Source organism: Squalius cephalus (genome assembly GCF_949319135.1).
Source record: "Squalius cephalus genome assembly, chromosome: 24".
NCBI classification, from domain to species: domain Eukaryota; kingdom Metazoa; phylum Chordata; class Actinopteri; order Cypriniformes; family Leuciscidae; genus Squalius; species Squalius cephalus.
Genome location: NC_137145.1, coordinates 22,626,351 through 22,643,802, shown reverse-complemented (window position 1 = coordinate 22,643,802; position 17,452 = coordinate 22,626,351). Strand labels below are relative to the sequence as shown.

The window sequence follows — 17,452 nt, the reverse complement described above, 5'->3', positions numbered from 1 at the left end:
AATTCAACTAAAATGGTTGTGGGTACCATTTTATGTTGACATGCTTTGCCTAACAAATACATTTTCAACTCAACAATTTATGCTTTATTTAAACTGATCACACTATTTGCTGTTTTATACATTATGTTCTATCATGTCCAAGACTGGTCAGTGGAAATCACAAGTGGTAATAGAAGCAAACAGACATTTCTTGATTCAATTTCATTCGGTATATCCAATTCACCGTGGATATCATGTTAGATAGCAAAAAGCATTTTACAACTGTCAGCAAAGTGAGGCAATCTGCTATCAGTGTAGCAGATGGCTTTATCTATTGTTATCCAAAATATTGACAGTCCATAAACCTCTATCATAACTTCCATAAAGTGTATTTAGTTCAACTTTCACACAGTTGGATTAGTTCTTGTAAGATAAAACCTTTGAGCAACCACACAAATGTGGCATAAAAAATGAATAATTGTTGTGGCATAAACAATGAATAATAAAGCAAAATTGGACCCAACAGCAATACATAGGTCAATCAATTTGCCATATCACTTGTTTAAAGGAATCGTTAACCCATAAACGAACATTTACATTTGCAAAAGCGCAAATATGAGTTGTGTGAACACTGAACATTCACAAAGTTTCATCTCATCTCATTTTTGGTTGCACTGAGAAAGAAAGTCATACAGGTTTGAAACTGTGTAAATGATGACAAATGTAAATTTTGGTTGAACTAGTCCTTTAATTCACCAGAATTAGATGACAATCTCTCTCATGCACAATAACACCTCCCATTTGGTGCAAACACAATGTGAGGAAAACCGTGTGCAGAGATAAACATTGAGGGAATTCTTCTCACAATATTGACAGAAACCTTTCCATTTCTTTGAAGCTTTATATGTATCATGGAATTAGTTTGCCAGAGTTAAGCATGTTCATTTCACTGAAACTTCTTAATTTTACTCATTCAGCACAAGAGCATGAAGAAAACAATACTAACGGGTGTATTTGCTATAAATAAAAAGATAAAACACGAACAGTATTATGAAGCCGTACAGTATTCCATCTCCTCTCATGAAGCTCAGTCAGTCTTCCAACTCAAGGCCAAAGTGACTGTATAAGTCTCGTGTGGTCACTCCACGCAGGCCAGCTGAGAGACACAGAGAGACAGTTGTCTTTGTCAGGTCACATGGGGGAGAATGATGTGGCACAGACCCCCTCTGGCCCTCAGACCATCTGAAGTCACAGAGAGGCCAGAGCAGGCAAGAAACTCATCTTGCTGGGAGTCTGAAAGGGTCCATTATATTACAGAATACAGTGGTAATACTGGAGGATGTCATTATCATAATCTTGGCACTAGAGAGAAAAGCGTATGGAGGCTGTAACCTACTTATATGAGTGGGATGGGAGAAGTGTGTAGGCCACAAGTGTTTATGAACAGGAGATGAACGATTATCATGGTATGAAATGTTTTTATGTTGGTATCAGACACCGTTGCATTTACTATTAAACAGACGATTGATCCATCAAGTCTTACCTAGTGTGCCCAGTAAGGTTTGTCCGATGTCTTTGATGTCATTGTATTCGTGCAGCAGGTCTATGTGCTGATCCAGCTCCTGTACAACAAATCCTCTGTAAATACAAGAACAGAGTAACACAAGCTCAATTTAATCTGACAGTAAATAACAATGAAACACTTTAATGAAAAATGTAGTTATCAGCAAACGATCTAAATGGACCATATTATGCACTTTAGATTTAAAAAAAATAATAATTTGATTTAAAAGAAATTGTTACACAGTTACTGTATTACTTAGCACAAGTCACATTTTAAAGAGTTAGTTTACTTGTCATAGTTGTGCAAACTGCTACAGCAAATGCTGAACAAGTATTTAAAGGTTGAGCAGCTCATTGGCTACTGATACAGCGGGAACCAGTCAGCTGTGCCCTATAGAGACTGATGTGATTGCAAGAAGATTGAGTTAAGGACCAATCAGCCATCTAGAGTTTCATGACAGAACTTAGTACTCACACTAATGTCGTTCCAAACCCATAAGACTTTGTTCATCTTCAAATCACAAATGAAGATATTCTGAAAGAAATCTGAGAGATTTCTGTCCCTTCATTGATAGTCCACGCAACTACTACTTTGACGCTTCAAAAAGTTCATAAAGAGATCGTAAAAAAATCCATTAGAATTAAACGGTTTAGTCACAATTTTTTTTGAAGAGACAACCGCTTTATATGATGAACAGATTGAATTTAGGCTTTTATTAAAATATAAACATTTATCAGCCTATATAAACAGAAGCTCAAACGTGATGCGTAACACGATAAAGAACCTCATTGGTTCTTGCTGAAGCTCAAAAACTTGCTGCGTAACACGAGAATGAACCTCACTGGTTCTTGCAGAAGCTCAAACGTGCTGCGTAACACGAGAATGAACCTCATTGGTTCTTGCAGAAGCTCAAACGTGCTGCGTAACACGAGAATGAACCTCATTGGTTCTTGCTGAAGCTCAAAAACGTGATGCGTAACACGAGAATGAACCTCACTGGTTCTTGCTGAAGCTCAAACGTGCTGTGTAATACGAGAATGAACCTCATTGGTTCTTGCAGAAGCTCAAACGTGCTGCGTAACACGAGAATGAACCTCACTGGTTCTTGCAGAAGCTCAAACGTGCTGCGTAACACGAGAATGAACCTCATTGGTTCTTGCAGAAGCTCAAACGTGCTGCGTAACACGAGAATGAACCTCACTGGTTCTTGCAGAAGCTCAAACGTGCTGCGTAACACGAGAATGAACCTCATTAGTTCTTGCTGAAGCTCAAAAACGTGATGCGTAACACGAGAATGAACCTCATTGGTTCTCGCAGAAGCTCAAACGTGCTGTGTAACACGAGAATGAACCTCATTGGTTCTCGCTGAAGCTCAAACGTGCTGCGTAACACGAGAATGAACCTCATTGGTTCTTGCAGAAGCTCAAACGTGCTGCGTAACACGAGAATGAACCTCACTGGTTCTTGCAGAAGCTCAAACGTGCTGCGTAACACGAGAATGAACCTCATTGGTTCTCGCAGAAGCTCAAACGTGCTGTGTAACACGAGAATGAACCTCATTAGTTCTTGCTGAAGCTCAAAAACGTGATGCGTAACACGAGAATGAACCTCATTGGTTCTTGCAGAAGCTCAAACGTGCTGCGTAACACGAGAATGAACCTCATTGGTTCTCGCAGAAGCTCAAACGTGCTGTGTAACACGAGAATGAACCTCATTGGTTCTTGCTGAAGCTCAAACGTGCTGTGTAATACGAGAATGAACCTCATTGGTTCTCGCAGAAGCTCAAACGTGCTGCGTAACACGAGAATGAACCTCATTGGTTCTCGCAGAAGCTCAAACGTGCTGCGTAACACGAGAATGAACCTCATTGGTTCTTGCAGAAGCTCAAACGTGCTGCGTAACACGAGAATGAACCTCATTGGTTCTTGCAAAAGCTCAAACGTGCTGTGTAACACGAGAATGAACCTCATTGGTTCTTGCTGAAGCTCAAACGTGCTGTGTAATACGAGAATGAACCTCATTGGTTCTTGCAGAAGCTCAAACGTGATGCGTAACACGAGAATGAACCTCATTGGTTCTTGAGGAAGCTCAAACGTGCTGCGTAACACGAGAATGAACCTCATTGGTTCTCGCAGAAGCTCAAACGTGCTGTGTAACACGAGAATGAACCTCATTGGTTCTTGCTGAAGCTCAAACGTGCTGTGTAATACGAGAATGAACCTCATTGGTTCTTGCAGAAGCTCAAACGTGATGCGTAACACGAGAATGAACCTCATTGGTTCTCGCAGAAGCTCAAACGTGCTGTGTAACACGAGAATGAACCTCATTGGTTCTCGCAGAAGCTCAAACGTGATGCGTAATACGAGAATGAACCTCATTGGTTCTTGCTGAAGCTCAAACGTGCTGTGTAATACGAGAATGAACCTCATTGGTTCGTGCAGAAGCTCAAACGTGCTGTGTAATACGAGAATGAACCTCATTGGTTCTTGCTGAAGCTCAAACGTGCTGCGTAACACGAGAATGAACCTCATTGGTTCTCGCAGAAGCTCAAACGTGCTGTGTAACACGAGAATGAACCTCATTGGTTCTTGCTGAAGCTCAAACGTGCTGCGTAACAGGAGAATGAACCTCATTGGTTCTTGCTGAAGCTCAAACGTGCTGTGTAACACGAGAATGAACCTCATTGGTTCTTGCAGAAGCTCAAACGTGATGCGTAATACGAGAATGAACCTCATTGGTTCTTGAGGAAGCTCAAACGTGCTGCGTAACAGGAGAATGAACCTCATTGGTTCTTGCTGAAGCTCAAACGTGCTGTGTAATACGAGAATGAACCTCATTGGTTCTTGCAGAAGCTCAAACGTGATGCGTAATACGAGAATGAACCTCATTGGTTCTTGAGGAAGCTCAAACGTGCTGCGTAACACGAGAATGAACCTCATTGGTTCTCGCAGAAGCTCAAACGTGCTGTGTAACACGAGAATGAACCTCATTGGTTCTTGCTGAAGCTCAAACGTGCTGTGTAATACGAGAATGAACCTCATTGGTTCTTGCAGAAGCTCAAACGTGATGCGTAACACGAGAATGAACCTCATTGGTTCTCGCAGAAGCTCAAACGTGCTGTGTAACACGAGAATGAACCTCATTGGTTCTCGCAGAAGCTCAAACGTGATGCGTAATACGAGAATGAACCTCATTGGTTCTTGCTGAAGCTCAAACGTGCTGTGTAATACGAGAATGAACCTCATTGGTTCGTGCAGAAGCTCAAACGTGCTGTGTAATACGAGAATGAACCTCATTGGTTCTTGCTGAAGCTCAAACGTGCTGCGTAACACGAGAATGAACCTCATTGGTTCTCGCAGAAGCTCAAACGTGCTGTGTAACACGAGAATGAACCTCATTGGTTCTTGCTGAAGCTCAAACGTGCTGCGTAACAGGAGAATGAACCTCATTGGTTCTTGCTGAAGCTCAAACGTGCTGTGTAACACGAGAATGAACCTCATTGGTTCTTGCTGAAGCTCAAACGTGCTGTGTAACACGAGAATGAACCTCATTGGTTCTTGCTGAAGCTCAAACGTGCTGTGTAACACGAGAATGAACCTCATTGGTTCTTGCAGAAGCTCAAACGTGCTGCGTAATACGAGAATGAACCTCATTGGTTCTTGCTGAAGCTCAAACGTGCTGTGTAACACGAGAATGAACCTCATTGGTTCTCGCAGAAGCTCAAACGTGCTGCGTAACACGAGAATGAACCTCATTAGTTCTTGCTGAAGCTCAAAAACGTGATGCGTAACACGAGAATGAACCTCACTGGTTCTTGCTGAAGCTCAAAAACGTGATGCGTAACACGAGAATGAACCTCACTGGTTCTTGCTGAAGCTCAAAAACGTGATGCGTAACACGAGAATGAACCTCATTGGTTCTTGCAGAAGCTCAAACGTGCTGCGTAACACGAGAATGAACCTCATTGGTTCTTGCTGAAGCTCAAACGTGCTGTGTAATACGAGAATGAACCTCATTGGCTCTTGCTGAAGCTCAAACGTGCTGTGTAATACGAGAATGAACCTCATTGGTTCTTGCTGAAGCTCAAACGTGCTGTGTAATACGAGAATGAACCTCATTGGTTCTTGCTGAAGCTCAAAAACGTGCTGTGTAATACGAGAATGAACCTCATTGGTTCTTGCAGAAGCTCAAACGTGCTGCGTAACACGAGAATGAACCTCATTGGTTCTCGCAGAAGCTCAAACGTGCTGTGTAACACGAGAATGAACCTCATTGGTTCTTGCTGAAGCTCAAACGTGCTGTGTAATACGAGAATGAACCTCATTGGTTCTTGCAGAAGCTCAAACGTGATGCGTAACACGAGAATGAACCTCATTGGTTCTCGCAGAAGCTCAAACGTGCTGAGTAACACGAGAATGAACCTCATTGGTTCTCGCAGAAGCTCAAACGTGATGCGTAATACGAGAATGAACCTCATTGGTTCTTGCTGAAGCTCAAACGTGCTGTGTAATACGAGAATGAACCTCATTGGTTCTTGCAGAAGCTCAAACGTGCTGTGTAATACGAGAATGAACCTCATTGGTTCTTGCTGAAGCTCAAACGTGCTGTGTAATACGAGAATGAACCTCATTGGTTCTTGCTGAAGCTCAAACGTGCTGTGTAATACGAGAATGAACCTCATTGGTTCTTGCAGAAGCTCAATCGTGCTGTGTAATACGAGAATGAACCTCATTGGTTCTCGCAGAAGCTCAAACGTGCTGTGTAACACGAGAATGAACCTCATTGGTTCTCGCTGAAGCTCAAACGTGCTGCGTAACACGAGAATGAACCTCATTGGTTCTCGCAGAAGCTCAAACGTGCTGCGTAACACGAGAATGAACCTCACTGGTTCTTGCAGAAGCTCAAACGTGCTGCGTAACACGATAATGAACCTCACTGGTTCTTGCTGAAGCTCAAACGTGCTGCGTAACACGAGAATGAACCTCATTAGTTCTTGCTGAAGCTCAAACGTGCTGTGTAACATGAGAATGAACCTCATTGGTTCTTGCAGAAGCTCAAACGTGCTGTGTAATACGAGAATGAACCTCATTGGTTCTTGCTGAAGCTCAAACGTGCTGCGTAACACGAGAATGAACCTCATTGGTTCTTGCTGAAGCTCAAACGTGCTGTGTAATACGAGAATGAACCTCATTGGTTCTTGCAGAAGCTCAAACGTGCTGCGTAACACGAGAATGAACCTCATTGGTTCTCGCAGAAGCTCAAACGTGCTGTGTAACACGAGAATGAACCTCATTGGTTCTTGCTGAAGCTCAAACATGATGCGTAACACGAGAATTAACCTCATTGGTTCTCGCTGAAGCTCAAACGTGCTGTGTAACACGAGAATGAACCTCATTGGTTCTTGCTGAAGCTCAAACGAGCTGCGTAACACGAGAATGAACCTCATTGGTTCTTGCAGAAGCTCAAACGTGCTGCGTAACACGAGAATGAACCTCACTGGTTCTTGCAGAAGCTCAAACGTGCTGCGTAACACGATAATGAACCTCATTGGCTCTTGCAGAAGCTCAAACGTGCTGCGTAACACGAGAATGAACCTCACTGGTTCTTGCAGAAGCTCAAACGTGCTGCGTAACACGATAATGAACCTCACTGGTTCTTGCTGAAGCTCAAAAACGTGATGCGTAACACGAGAATGAACCTCATTGGTTCTTGCAGAAGCTCAAACGTGCTGCGTAACACGAGAATGAACCTCATTGGTTCTTGCAGAAGCTCAAACGTGCTGCGTAACACGAGAATGAACCTCACTGGTTCTTGCAGAAGCTCAAACGTGCTGCGTAACACGATAATGAACCTCACTGGTTCTTGCAGAAGCTCAAACGTGCTGCGTAACACGATAATGAACCTCACTGGTTCTTGCAGAAGCTCAAACGTGCTGTGTAATACGAGAATGAACCTCATTGGTTCTTGCTGAAGCTCAAACGTGCTGTGTAATACGAGAATGAACCTCATTGGTTCTTGCTGAAGCTCAAACGTGCTGCGTAACACGAGAATTAACCTCACTGGTTCTCGCTGAAGCTCAAACGTGCTGCGTAACACGAGAATGAACCTCATTGGTTCTTGCAGAAGCTCAAACGTGCTGCGTAACACGAGAATGAACCTCATTGGTTCTTGCAGAAGCTCAAACGTGCTGTGTAATACGAGAATGAACCTCATTGGTTCTTGCAGAAGCTCAAACATGATGCGTAACACGAGAATTAACCTCATTGGTTCTCGCTGAAGCTCAAACGTGCTGCGTAACACGAGAATGAACCTCATTGGTTCTTGCAGAAGCTCAAACGTGCTGTGTAATACGAGAATGAACCTCATTGGTTCTTGCAGAAGCTCAAACATGATGCGTAACACGAGAATGAACCTCATTGGTTCTTGCAGAAGCTCAAACGTGCTGTGTAATACGAGAATGAACCTCATTGGTTCTTGCTGAAGCTCAAACGTGCTGCGTAACACGAGAATGAACCTCATTGGTTCTTGCTGAAGCTCAAACGTGCTGTGTAATACGAGAATGAACCTCATTGGTTCTTGCAGAAGCTCAAACGTGCTGCGTAACACGAGAATGAACCTCATTGGTTCTTGCTGAAGCTCAAACGTGCTGTGTAATACGAGAATGAACCTCATTGGTTCTTGCAGAAGCTCAAACATGATGCGTAACACGAGAATTAACCTCATTGGTTCTCGCTGAAGCTCAAACGTGCTGCGTAACACGAGAATGAACCTCATTGGTTCTTGCAGAAGCTCAAACGTGCTGCGTAACACGAGAATGAACCTCATTGGTTCTTGCAGAAGCTCAAACGTGATGCGTAACACGAGAATGAACCTCATTGGTTCTTGCTGAAGCTCAAACGTGCTGCGTAACACGAGAATGAACCTCATTGGTTCTCGCTGAAGCTCAAACGTGATGCGTAACACGAGAATTAACCTCATTGGTTCTTGAGGAAGCTCAAACGTGCTGCGTAATACGAGAATGAACCTCATTGGTTCTTGCTGAAGCTCAAACGTGCTGCGTAACACGAGAATGAACCTCACTGGTTCTTGAGGAAGCTCAAACGTGCTGCGTAATACGAGAATGAACCTCATTGGTTCTTGAGGAAGCTCAAACGTGCTGCGTAATACGAGAATGAACCTCATTGGTTCTTGCTGAAGCTCAAACGTGCTGCGTAACACGAGAATGAACCTCATTGGTTCTTGCTGAAGCTCAAACGTGCTGTGTAATACGAGAATGAACCTCATTGGTTCTTGCTGAAGCTCAAACATGATGCGTAACACGAGAAAGAACCTCATTGGTTCTTGCAGAAGCTCAAACGTGCTGCGTAACACGAGAATGAACCTCATTGGTTCTTGCGGAAGCTCAAACGTGCTGCGTAATACGAGAATGAACCTCATTGGTTCTTGCTGAAGCTCAAACGTGCTGCGTAACACGAGAATGAACCTCATTGGTTCTTGCTGAAGCTCAAACGTGCTGTGTAATACGAGAATGAACCTCATTGGTTCTTGCAGAAGCTCAAACGTGCTGCGTAACACGAGAATGAACCTCATTGGTTCTCGCAGAAGCTCAAACGTGCTGTGTAACACGAGAATGAACCTCATTGGTTCTTGCTGAAGCTCAAACATGATGCGTAACACGAGAATGAACCTCATTGGTTCTTGCTGAAGCTCAAACGTGATGCGTAACACGAGAATGAACCTCATTGGTTCTTGCAGAAGCTCAAACGTGATGCGTAACACGAGAATGAACCTCATTGGTTCTTGCTGAAGCTCAAACGTGATGCGTAACACGTGAATGAACCTCATTGGTTCTTGAGGAAGCTCAAACGTGCTGCGTAACACGAGAATGAACCTCATTGGTTCTTGCTGAAGCTCAAACGTGCTGCGTAACACGAGAAAGAACCTCATTGGTTCTTGCTGAAGCTCAAACGTGATGCGTAACACGAGAATGAACCTCATTGGTTCTTGCTGAAGCTCAAACGTGATGCGTAACACGAGAATGAACCTCATTGGTTCTTGCTGAAGCTCAAACGTGCTGCGTAACACGAGAAAGAACCTCATTGGTTCTTGCTGAAGCTCAAACGTGCTACGTAACACGAGAAAGAACCTCATTGGTTCTTGCTGAAGCTCAAACGTGATGCGTAACACGAGAATGAACCTCATTGGTTCTCGCTGAAGCTCAAACGTGCTGCGTAACACGAGAATGAACCTCATTGGTTCTTGAGGAAGCTCAAACGTGCTGCGTAATACGAGAATGAACCTCATTGGTTCTTGCTGAAGCTCAAACGTGCTGCGTAACACGAGAATGAACCTCATTGGTTCTCGCTGAAGCTCAAACGTGCTGCGTAACACGAGAATGAACCTCATTGGTTCTTGCTGAAGCTCAAACGTGCTGTGTAACACGAGAATGAACCTCATTGGTTCTTGCAGAAGCTCAAACGTGCTGCGTAACACGAGAATGAACCTCATTGGTTCTCGCTGAAGCTCAAACGTGATGCGTAACACGAGAATGAACCTCATTGGTTCTTGAGGAAGCTCAAACGTGCTGCGTAATACGAGAATGAACCTCATTGGTTCTCGCTGAAGCTCAAACGTGCTGCGTAACACGAGAATGAACCTCATTGGTTCTTGCTGAAGCTCAAACGTGCTGCGTAACACGAGAATGAACCTCATTGGTTCTTGCAGAAGCTCAAACGTGATGCGTAACACGAGAATGAACCTCATTGGTTCTTGAGGAAGCTCAAACGTGCTGCGTAATACGAGAATGAACCTCATTGGTTCTCGCTGAAGCTCAAACGTGATGCGTAACACCAGAATGAACCTCATTGGTTCTTGAGGAAGCTCAAACGTGATGCGTAACACCAGAATGAACCTCATTGGTTCTTGCTGAAGCTCAAACGTGCTGCGTAACACGAGAACGAACCTCATTGGCTCTTGCTGAAGCTCAAACGTGCTGCGTAACACGAGAATGAACCTCATTGGTTCTTGCAGAAGCTCAAACGTGCTGTGTAACACCATAATGAACCTCATTGGTTCTTGCTGAAGCTCAAACGTGCTGCGTAACACGAGAATGAACCTCATTGGTTCTTGCTGAAGCTCAAACGTGCTGCGTAACACGAGAATGAACCTCATTGGTTCTTGCTGAAGCTCAAACGTGCTGTGTAATACGAGAATGAACCTCATTGGTTCTTGCAGAAGCTCAAACGTGCTGCGTAATACGAGAATGAACCTCATTGGTTCTCGATCTCTTCCATTTAACATTACTGATGTGTGCGCTGATCAATGTTTATATGTGAATAAAAGCCTAAATTCAATCTGTTCCTCGTTTAAAGCGATCGAATCTCTTCAGAAATTTTTTACCAAACCTCTCAATTCATATGATCATATGATTTTATGATCTCTTCATGAACTTACTGGTAGGGTAGACTGTCAATGGAGGGACAGAAATCTCTTTAAAATATCTTCATTTGTGTTCTGAAGATAAACGAAAGTCTAACGGGTTTGGAACAAATTTTTGAGTGAACTTTCCTTTAAGTTATTTTAATCCTGTAAAGCCTGGCCTATGAAATAAAAGTCAGAAATCTACATTTTTGAAATGGAACAGTTTTGATCATGTTGATAGATTAAAGGCCTTATACATTTGTGTATAAAATATGATACAGTAGGCGTTATAGTGTTAATGATGCTGCTTTCATTATTTTATTTTGGAGCTTTTGGAGTTCATTTTCATTATATGGAAACGAGTCACCAGGATATTCTTCAAAACATATTTTGTGTTCAACAGAAAAAAAAGAAACATGAGGATGAATAAATAATGGCAACATTTTGGGTGAATTATTCCTTTTTAAAAATATGCACTTTAATGGAAGCCAATTAATAGGCCTCACGTAGTGTTTTTGTGACCTCGCAACCCCCTTAAATTGAAAAAAGAATTTCTATAGTATCTTCAGTATGAACAAACAACAGCATCTCTTGTATCTCTCTTTCCCACATTCACTACCTACTCTTTTTCCAACAAGGCGATCTCTGAATCCAGCCGATCAAGTGTTTTCTTGAGCTCATTGACTTCTTCCTCAGGGCACAAGGGAGATTTCACCATACTAGGCTTCTGGACCTATGACAGACCAAAGACAACTCACCACCATATAAACCTTAATTCATCTGTTATTATCAGTTATCAAACTCACATGAATATTGCTTTCTACCTCTAGGCATCATATCACAGACTACTAATCTGCTAAAATCACAAAGTATATACAATAGTCCTCTGAATACATTTGATTCAATAATAGACTTTACGTACAGGAGATTTAAAACCTGAATTGACGCCCCTAACGTTACATCTGGAATCTGCAGGTCTGCATGGAATAGACAAACGTTGCTAATCATGATAAAACAGACTTTCTTAAGATTTTAATTCTTAAATCTTCACAGAGTCGATATATTTGTTTACCTTCTTCTCACAGACACGCCCCCTTGTCTTGGAGTGACTGTGTCGTGCGCATCATCTACAATGGATTTGGTTTTCATTTCTAGTTCCGCGGTCGCATTCATTTCTTTAAAATCCACGTTAAGTGTTCTAACGGGTGGATTATAATATTTTAATACGCGAACAGCTGATTTATGCGAGTTCTGAGCATTTAATAATGAGACGCTATTCAGCTGTAAACAGTCGCGTGCTGTTTCTGTTGAATTCATTCGCGCCTTGTAGCGTCACCACAAGCAATCGCTCTGATTGGTCCGCTCTGGTATGAGCGTTTGGATTGGTCCATTGATGCACTTCCGGTGCACAACCGTGCACAACTTTGCTGACAGATGTTGTTTCTGTAAACAGATGTCGGAAAATTTGTACAATTATTTTTTATTGTATTTTATGCTAAATCATTTTAGTCTTCACCTTTTTCATTAATTGAAATTTGGTTTTCACAAAATTATTAAAAAACTGATACAATGGTCTTGTTTAGGGATTGTGATAGCGGTCTATCACGATTCAAAATTCTGACTGTTTTGGCAAATCACATACATACAGTAAAATATATGTCAATTGTACTATATTGTTTTCCACTAACTTATATAAAGATATAAATGTACTTATATAAAGATCAACAGCATCTTTGTTATTGCGATATGACTGGGGATTTTTTTTGTAAGATGTAAAAAAGGCATATCTATTAGATTGTTATGTTTTGTAACTATATGAATTTTTAAAGTATGAATTTTATATATCATTTCACTGGGAATGTTAGAAGTTTGGAAAATAACTATATGGGTTTTATGTTGCAAATCAATAAAACATTACAGACAGGATACATGAGTAGGATACATAAAGCAGCTCCGTATTTTGTCGGTAGATGGCGGCATTTCACAATTTATGGTTTAACGATTGACGATGGAACATTAGGTCATGATTAGTATTTAAAATATCTAATTTGGAAAGAAATTATTCGTTTATCAACGTTTTATAAATTAAAGCACAAAACAGTGTTTAAAAAAGAACCCAGGTCTAGTAAAACACTGCTTACAAGAGACAAAAATGTGTTGTATTGTAGTCTCACTAGTGAGTAAAGTAATGGCAATTGATAGTGGGATATAAAGTGAGTGACAGTCACCTTAAATTGTTGAAAATTTTCTCATTGTGCACCAAACATTTATTTAAAAATGCTTCACTTACATTTACACTCATAACCTGAATTTCATCCAATGACAATGGATAATGAAATGTGTATTAGTATCAGTAATATCAGTAATTTATAGAATAGCTAAATCTCAATCCATGTTAAAGAATGAAAACACAAACTGAAGACTGTCTTGTAAGAAATATTTCAGTATGCAGAAGTAAAAGTGGGGTCCATTGAACAGTGTTTGGATACTGACGAGGACACGACCTCCACGGCCCTCATGAGACTGACACCAATGACTCTTTTCTGAATCACTGCACACAATTAAAGTGTCCTTTAATTTGATTAACAAACTGTATAATGTGGAAGGATAGTATCTTAGTACAGCTGCAGGGAATACAGGAGCTTTACACAAATAACTATAATGGATAAAATCACACAGATACTATGTAAGGTGTTGCTATGTGGTTGCTAAGGTGTTCTGAGTGTTTTTAGTGTTACCCGATAGACTGCTGCAATACACAAGTGATATGAGTTATTACACGGTTCTTTGAGAAGACTTCAGTTTCAGAGGAAAGAACCAGGAGGTGGAAATTTACTTTGTGCTCCAGATTTCCCCTGACATTTAGATGTAGTTATCGGGGAAGCTGTTAAACTTTATCACCAGTGTTTCAGAGTCTCTGCTGCACAGGGACAAACAGCAGGAGAGAACTGTGTGAAAGACAGTAGCACATCAAACACCTGATCTGTCACTTGTGCTTGTCTGCAGCGATGCGTTGCGACGTCTAGAGGGCCTGTAAGATTTACAGTTATCATTCACGACATACTTGGAGAAGAAATTATTTAAGTCTTTGTTCAACAAGATGGTATGGAGACCCATCTGACAGTATAGATAATTTATATAGAAACACATACATATACAAATTGACTTATTTTTGATTCATTGAGCTGCATTAGTGAAGTGTTTTTATGAATTCATTAAAGGAGAACTCCGGTCAATTTTAACATTGAGCTCATTTTTTTGTACATTTGGAGTGCTGTCAATACAGAGAACAACGACAAAAATCGGTGTTGCCTACACCGTGTTATCCTCTTTTTAAAATTTGCACCCTGTTGACTTCAATGGGGCAAGTTTTAAACCTGCTTTTAGCCTCTTAACATCCTTGATGTGTCATTACAAGTGCCCAGCCATGTGAGTGATTCCTTCGGAGTGAACGCGGTGAATCTGACTGCAGTAGATGTGAAAGATATGAATAAAAATAATTGTGCAATGTGTAATTTCTTTGCATCTCCTTTCAAATACAACATTCAAATTACTAGACACAAAATTATATCCTGAGAAAAGTGGATTTTGAGGGTTTTTCGCCATAGACCTCCATTCATTCTGCACTCGCCTGCGAGCGCCCCCGCATGGACAGAGACGTGTTACTGCAGCCAGTCCAGAAACCGGAAGTAAGCAGAGAGTGCCAATTCTCTTCCTATTAGACATTCTCTGACAGTAGTCGATTGTGAGTTCACGCACGTGATCATAGGTAGCTAAGCAACAGTGGAGAACTCGACAATCGACTACTATGGACTTCGACCGAAAACAGGATGTAAATACAGGTATGTGCGCTGGCCGAATTAACTTCATTTTTATTCATATCTTTCACATCTACTGCAGTCAGATTCACCGTGTTCACTCTGAAGGAATCACTCACATGACCTGTGCTTGTAATGACACATCAAGGATGTTAAGAGGCTAAAAGCAGGTTTAAAACTTGCCCCATTGAAGTCAACAGGGTGCAAATTTTAAAAAGAGGATAACACGGTGTAGGCAACACCGATTTTTGTCGTTGTTCTCTGTATTGACAGCACTCCAAATGTACAAAAAAATGAGCTCAATGTTAAAATTGACCGGAGTTCTCCTTTAAACATTACTGGAAAACAACTAAACAATATGGAGTGTTTTAAAAATGAATTCCCAACTCTGCACTGGGTTATGATGTAACGTGTATGATGTATGGTTTCTGATGTAATCATAACTAAGCAAAGAGCTTACCTTTCATATATGTGCTGCAGATTTATCTTGCTCAGGGCTGTTTGAGACCAACAGAGTCAGCGTTCACTGGACACATAATATCTGCTCAAAATCTGCCATCTGACGCTGAATATCTTGTGGCCATTTCAAAAGCCGTCTGCCTGTGGTTGAATGGGCAGTGTCAAAGGAAGAAGGGTTTAAATAAATGAATGAAAGGAAAATGACTAATAATTAATCCATTTGGACAGCACTCGTCTTGAGCCATGATTATTTATTCCCAGTCTCTCCATACAAAGAGCTGGAGGATGTGAGTGGATAGGAGGAAGAATCCTCCTCTATTCCTCCAGATTTAAACTAACAAGCCTGCGGTGCATGGGCTCTTTAGATCTCACACCAAACAAATCTTATTTGCATGATTGTGTCATGTTTATGTCTGCAGAATTGTAAAAATCTGCTGATAAGACCAGCAGGAAAGGCGGTTTATTACTGTTGGTTTGTTGCTTGTCTAAAGGCCTGTTCCCAGCAAACACAGAACGCTGGCACAACGTACCCAACCTTCTAACAACGTTTAAACAACATGGCCAAAAGGTTTCTATAACTGCGTTGTGTGGTGAAGGTTGTTACAGCGTTGTCACAATGTTGACATTAAACCACCGTTCAGGGCCATTGCTTAAGGTTGTGCCTAGGGTGACTGGACAACCTCTGGACGACATATGTACTCGTCGTCACTGCCCTGAAGCGGGAAAATCAGCCTTTTAAATTTCAACCGATCGTTGGGCTCAAGTGTCGTCTCATTCTTCATCGAGCAAGGATACGAGAGAATTACGTTTAATTTACCTCAGCTAAATAAGATACATAATTATTCAAACACAACCTACAACTTTCTTGTCTAACGTGACATGTATTTGTTCAGTCTAACTGAAGGGACAGAATAACGTTAGCTGATAATTCATGCAGTTTGCAGTCTTGTATAAATTACAGTAGCCTATGCTAACGTTATCTATATTTCTTTAAGTATTCAGATATCCTTTAATCCTTACAGTTAGGAAAAGTGTTGAATATCTTCTGGTCAGGTATGACAAATATTTTAACTTTATGCCAAAAGTTATAGGCCATAATGAAGCCAAAATGACTTTAATTATGAACTTGTTGCACGGTAATGTTTTTTTTTCTTCCTTTTGTTGGTAACGCACAGAAGAGGAGGAGGAGGAGGAGGAGGGGAGGCTACTGTTACCGACCTTTATCGCCAGGCTTTCGACTACGCTCCCCTGTCTTATTAAAGGAGAACTCCGGTCAATTTTAACATTGAGCTCATTTTTTTGTACTTTTGGAGTGCTGTCAATACAGAGAACAACGTCAAAAATCGGTGTTGCCTACACCGTGTTATCCTCTTTTTAAAATTTGCACCCTGTTGACTTCAATGGGGCAAGTTTTAAACCTGCTTTTAGCCTCTTAACATCCTTTATGTGTCATTACAAGTGCACAGCCAATGTGAGTGATTCCTTCGGAGTGAACGCGGGTCAATCTGACTGCAGTAGATGTGAAAGATATGAATAAAAATGATGTTATTTAAGCCAGCACTCATACCTGTATTTACTTCCTGTTTTCGGTCAAAGTCCACAGTAGTCGATTGTCGAGTTCACGCGCATGATCGTACGTACTAAACCAATGCGCGTGAACTCGACAATCCTTTAATGTATAACCTATAATTTTTACTCTTCAAAGTATACACTTGCAGGTGTTGATTATAATTAATTTACTGTTGGGCCCATTAAATAATAATAAGGATAAACAATATTTAAAAAGTATATAATTATCTAGCATCTGACTAATTAAAAATTAACCTCAAAACATAACATGCTAAATAGAGAAGAACGTTATTTCTCAGTTGCTGAATGTTGCGCAACAACTACATCCCTGTGGCGTCTTACAATTCTACGTTGTTACAATGTTGCGAGCACGTAGACAGCGTGCTTTAGTAGTTTAAATGTGTTTGCTGGTTTCAACTTCACATCAAGAACAATAACTATAACGAAAACTATAAAGATGTTTATTCTAGGCACGTGCTTGTCTGTCACTTTAAATGCTCGGGCTTGTGATAGCAGGATGCATTCTGATTGGCTGTCTATGTTTTTATCGTTCATCAGCTGGATAAAATCGTTCTGAAAGTGATTCCAACGATATCGTTTCTCTGTGCCCTTATCGTTATGGCTGTGGTGTGAACACTGCTAT

At 41.2% G+C, this 17,452-nt stretch overlaps 1 protein-coding gene across 1 annotated transcript; it reads right to left on the bottom strand.

Annotated features, from left to right (window-relative positions):
- Positions 1 to 989: 989 nt before the first annotated feature.
- On the bottom strand, positions 990 to 12,310 carry swi5 (SWI5 homologous recombination repair protein). Its single transcript, XM_079861139.1, has 5 exons — positions 12,036 to 12,310; positions 11,886 to 11,940; positions 11,587 to 11,696; positions 1,523 to 1,617; positions 990 to 1,135 (listed from the first exon to the last, which is right to left on the bottom strand). Exons 1-5 carry the CDS (start codon positions 12,278 to 12,280, stop codon positions 1,071 to 1,073), a joined length of 570 nt encoding a protein of 189 aa, XP_079717265.1. The 5' UTR covers positions 12,281 to 12,310; the 3' UTR covers positions 990 to 1,070.
- Between the last annotated feature and the right edge of the window lie 5,142 nt (positions 12,311 to 17,452).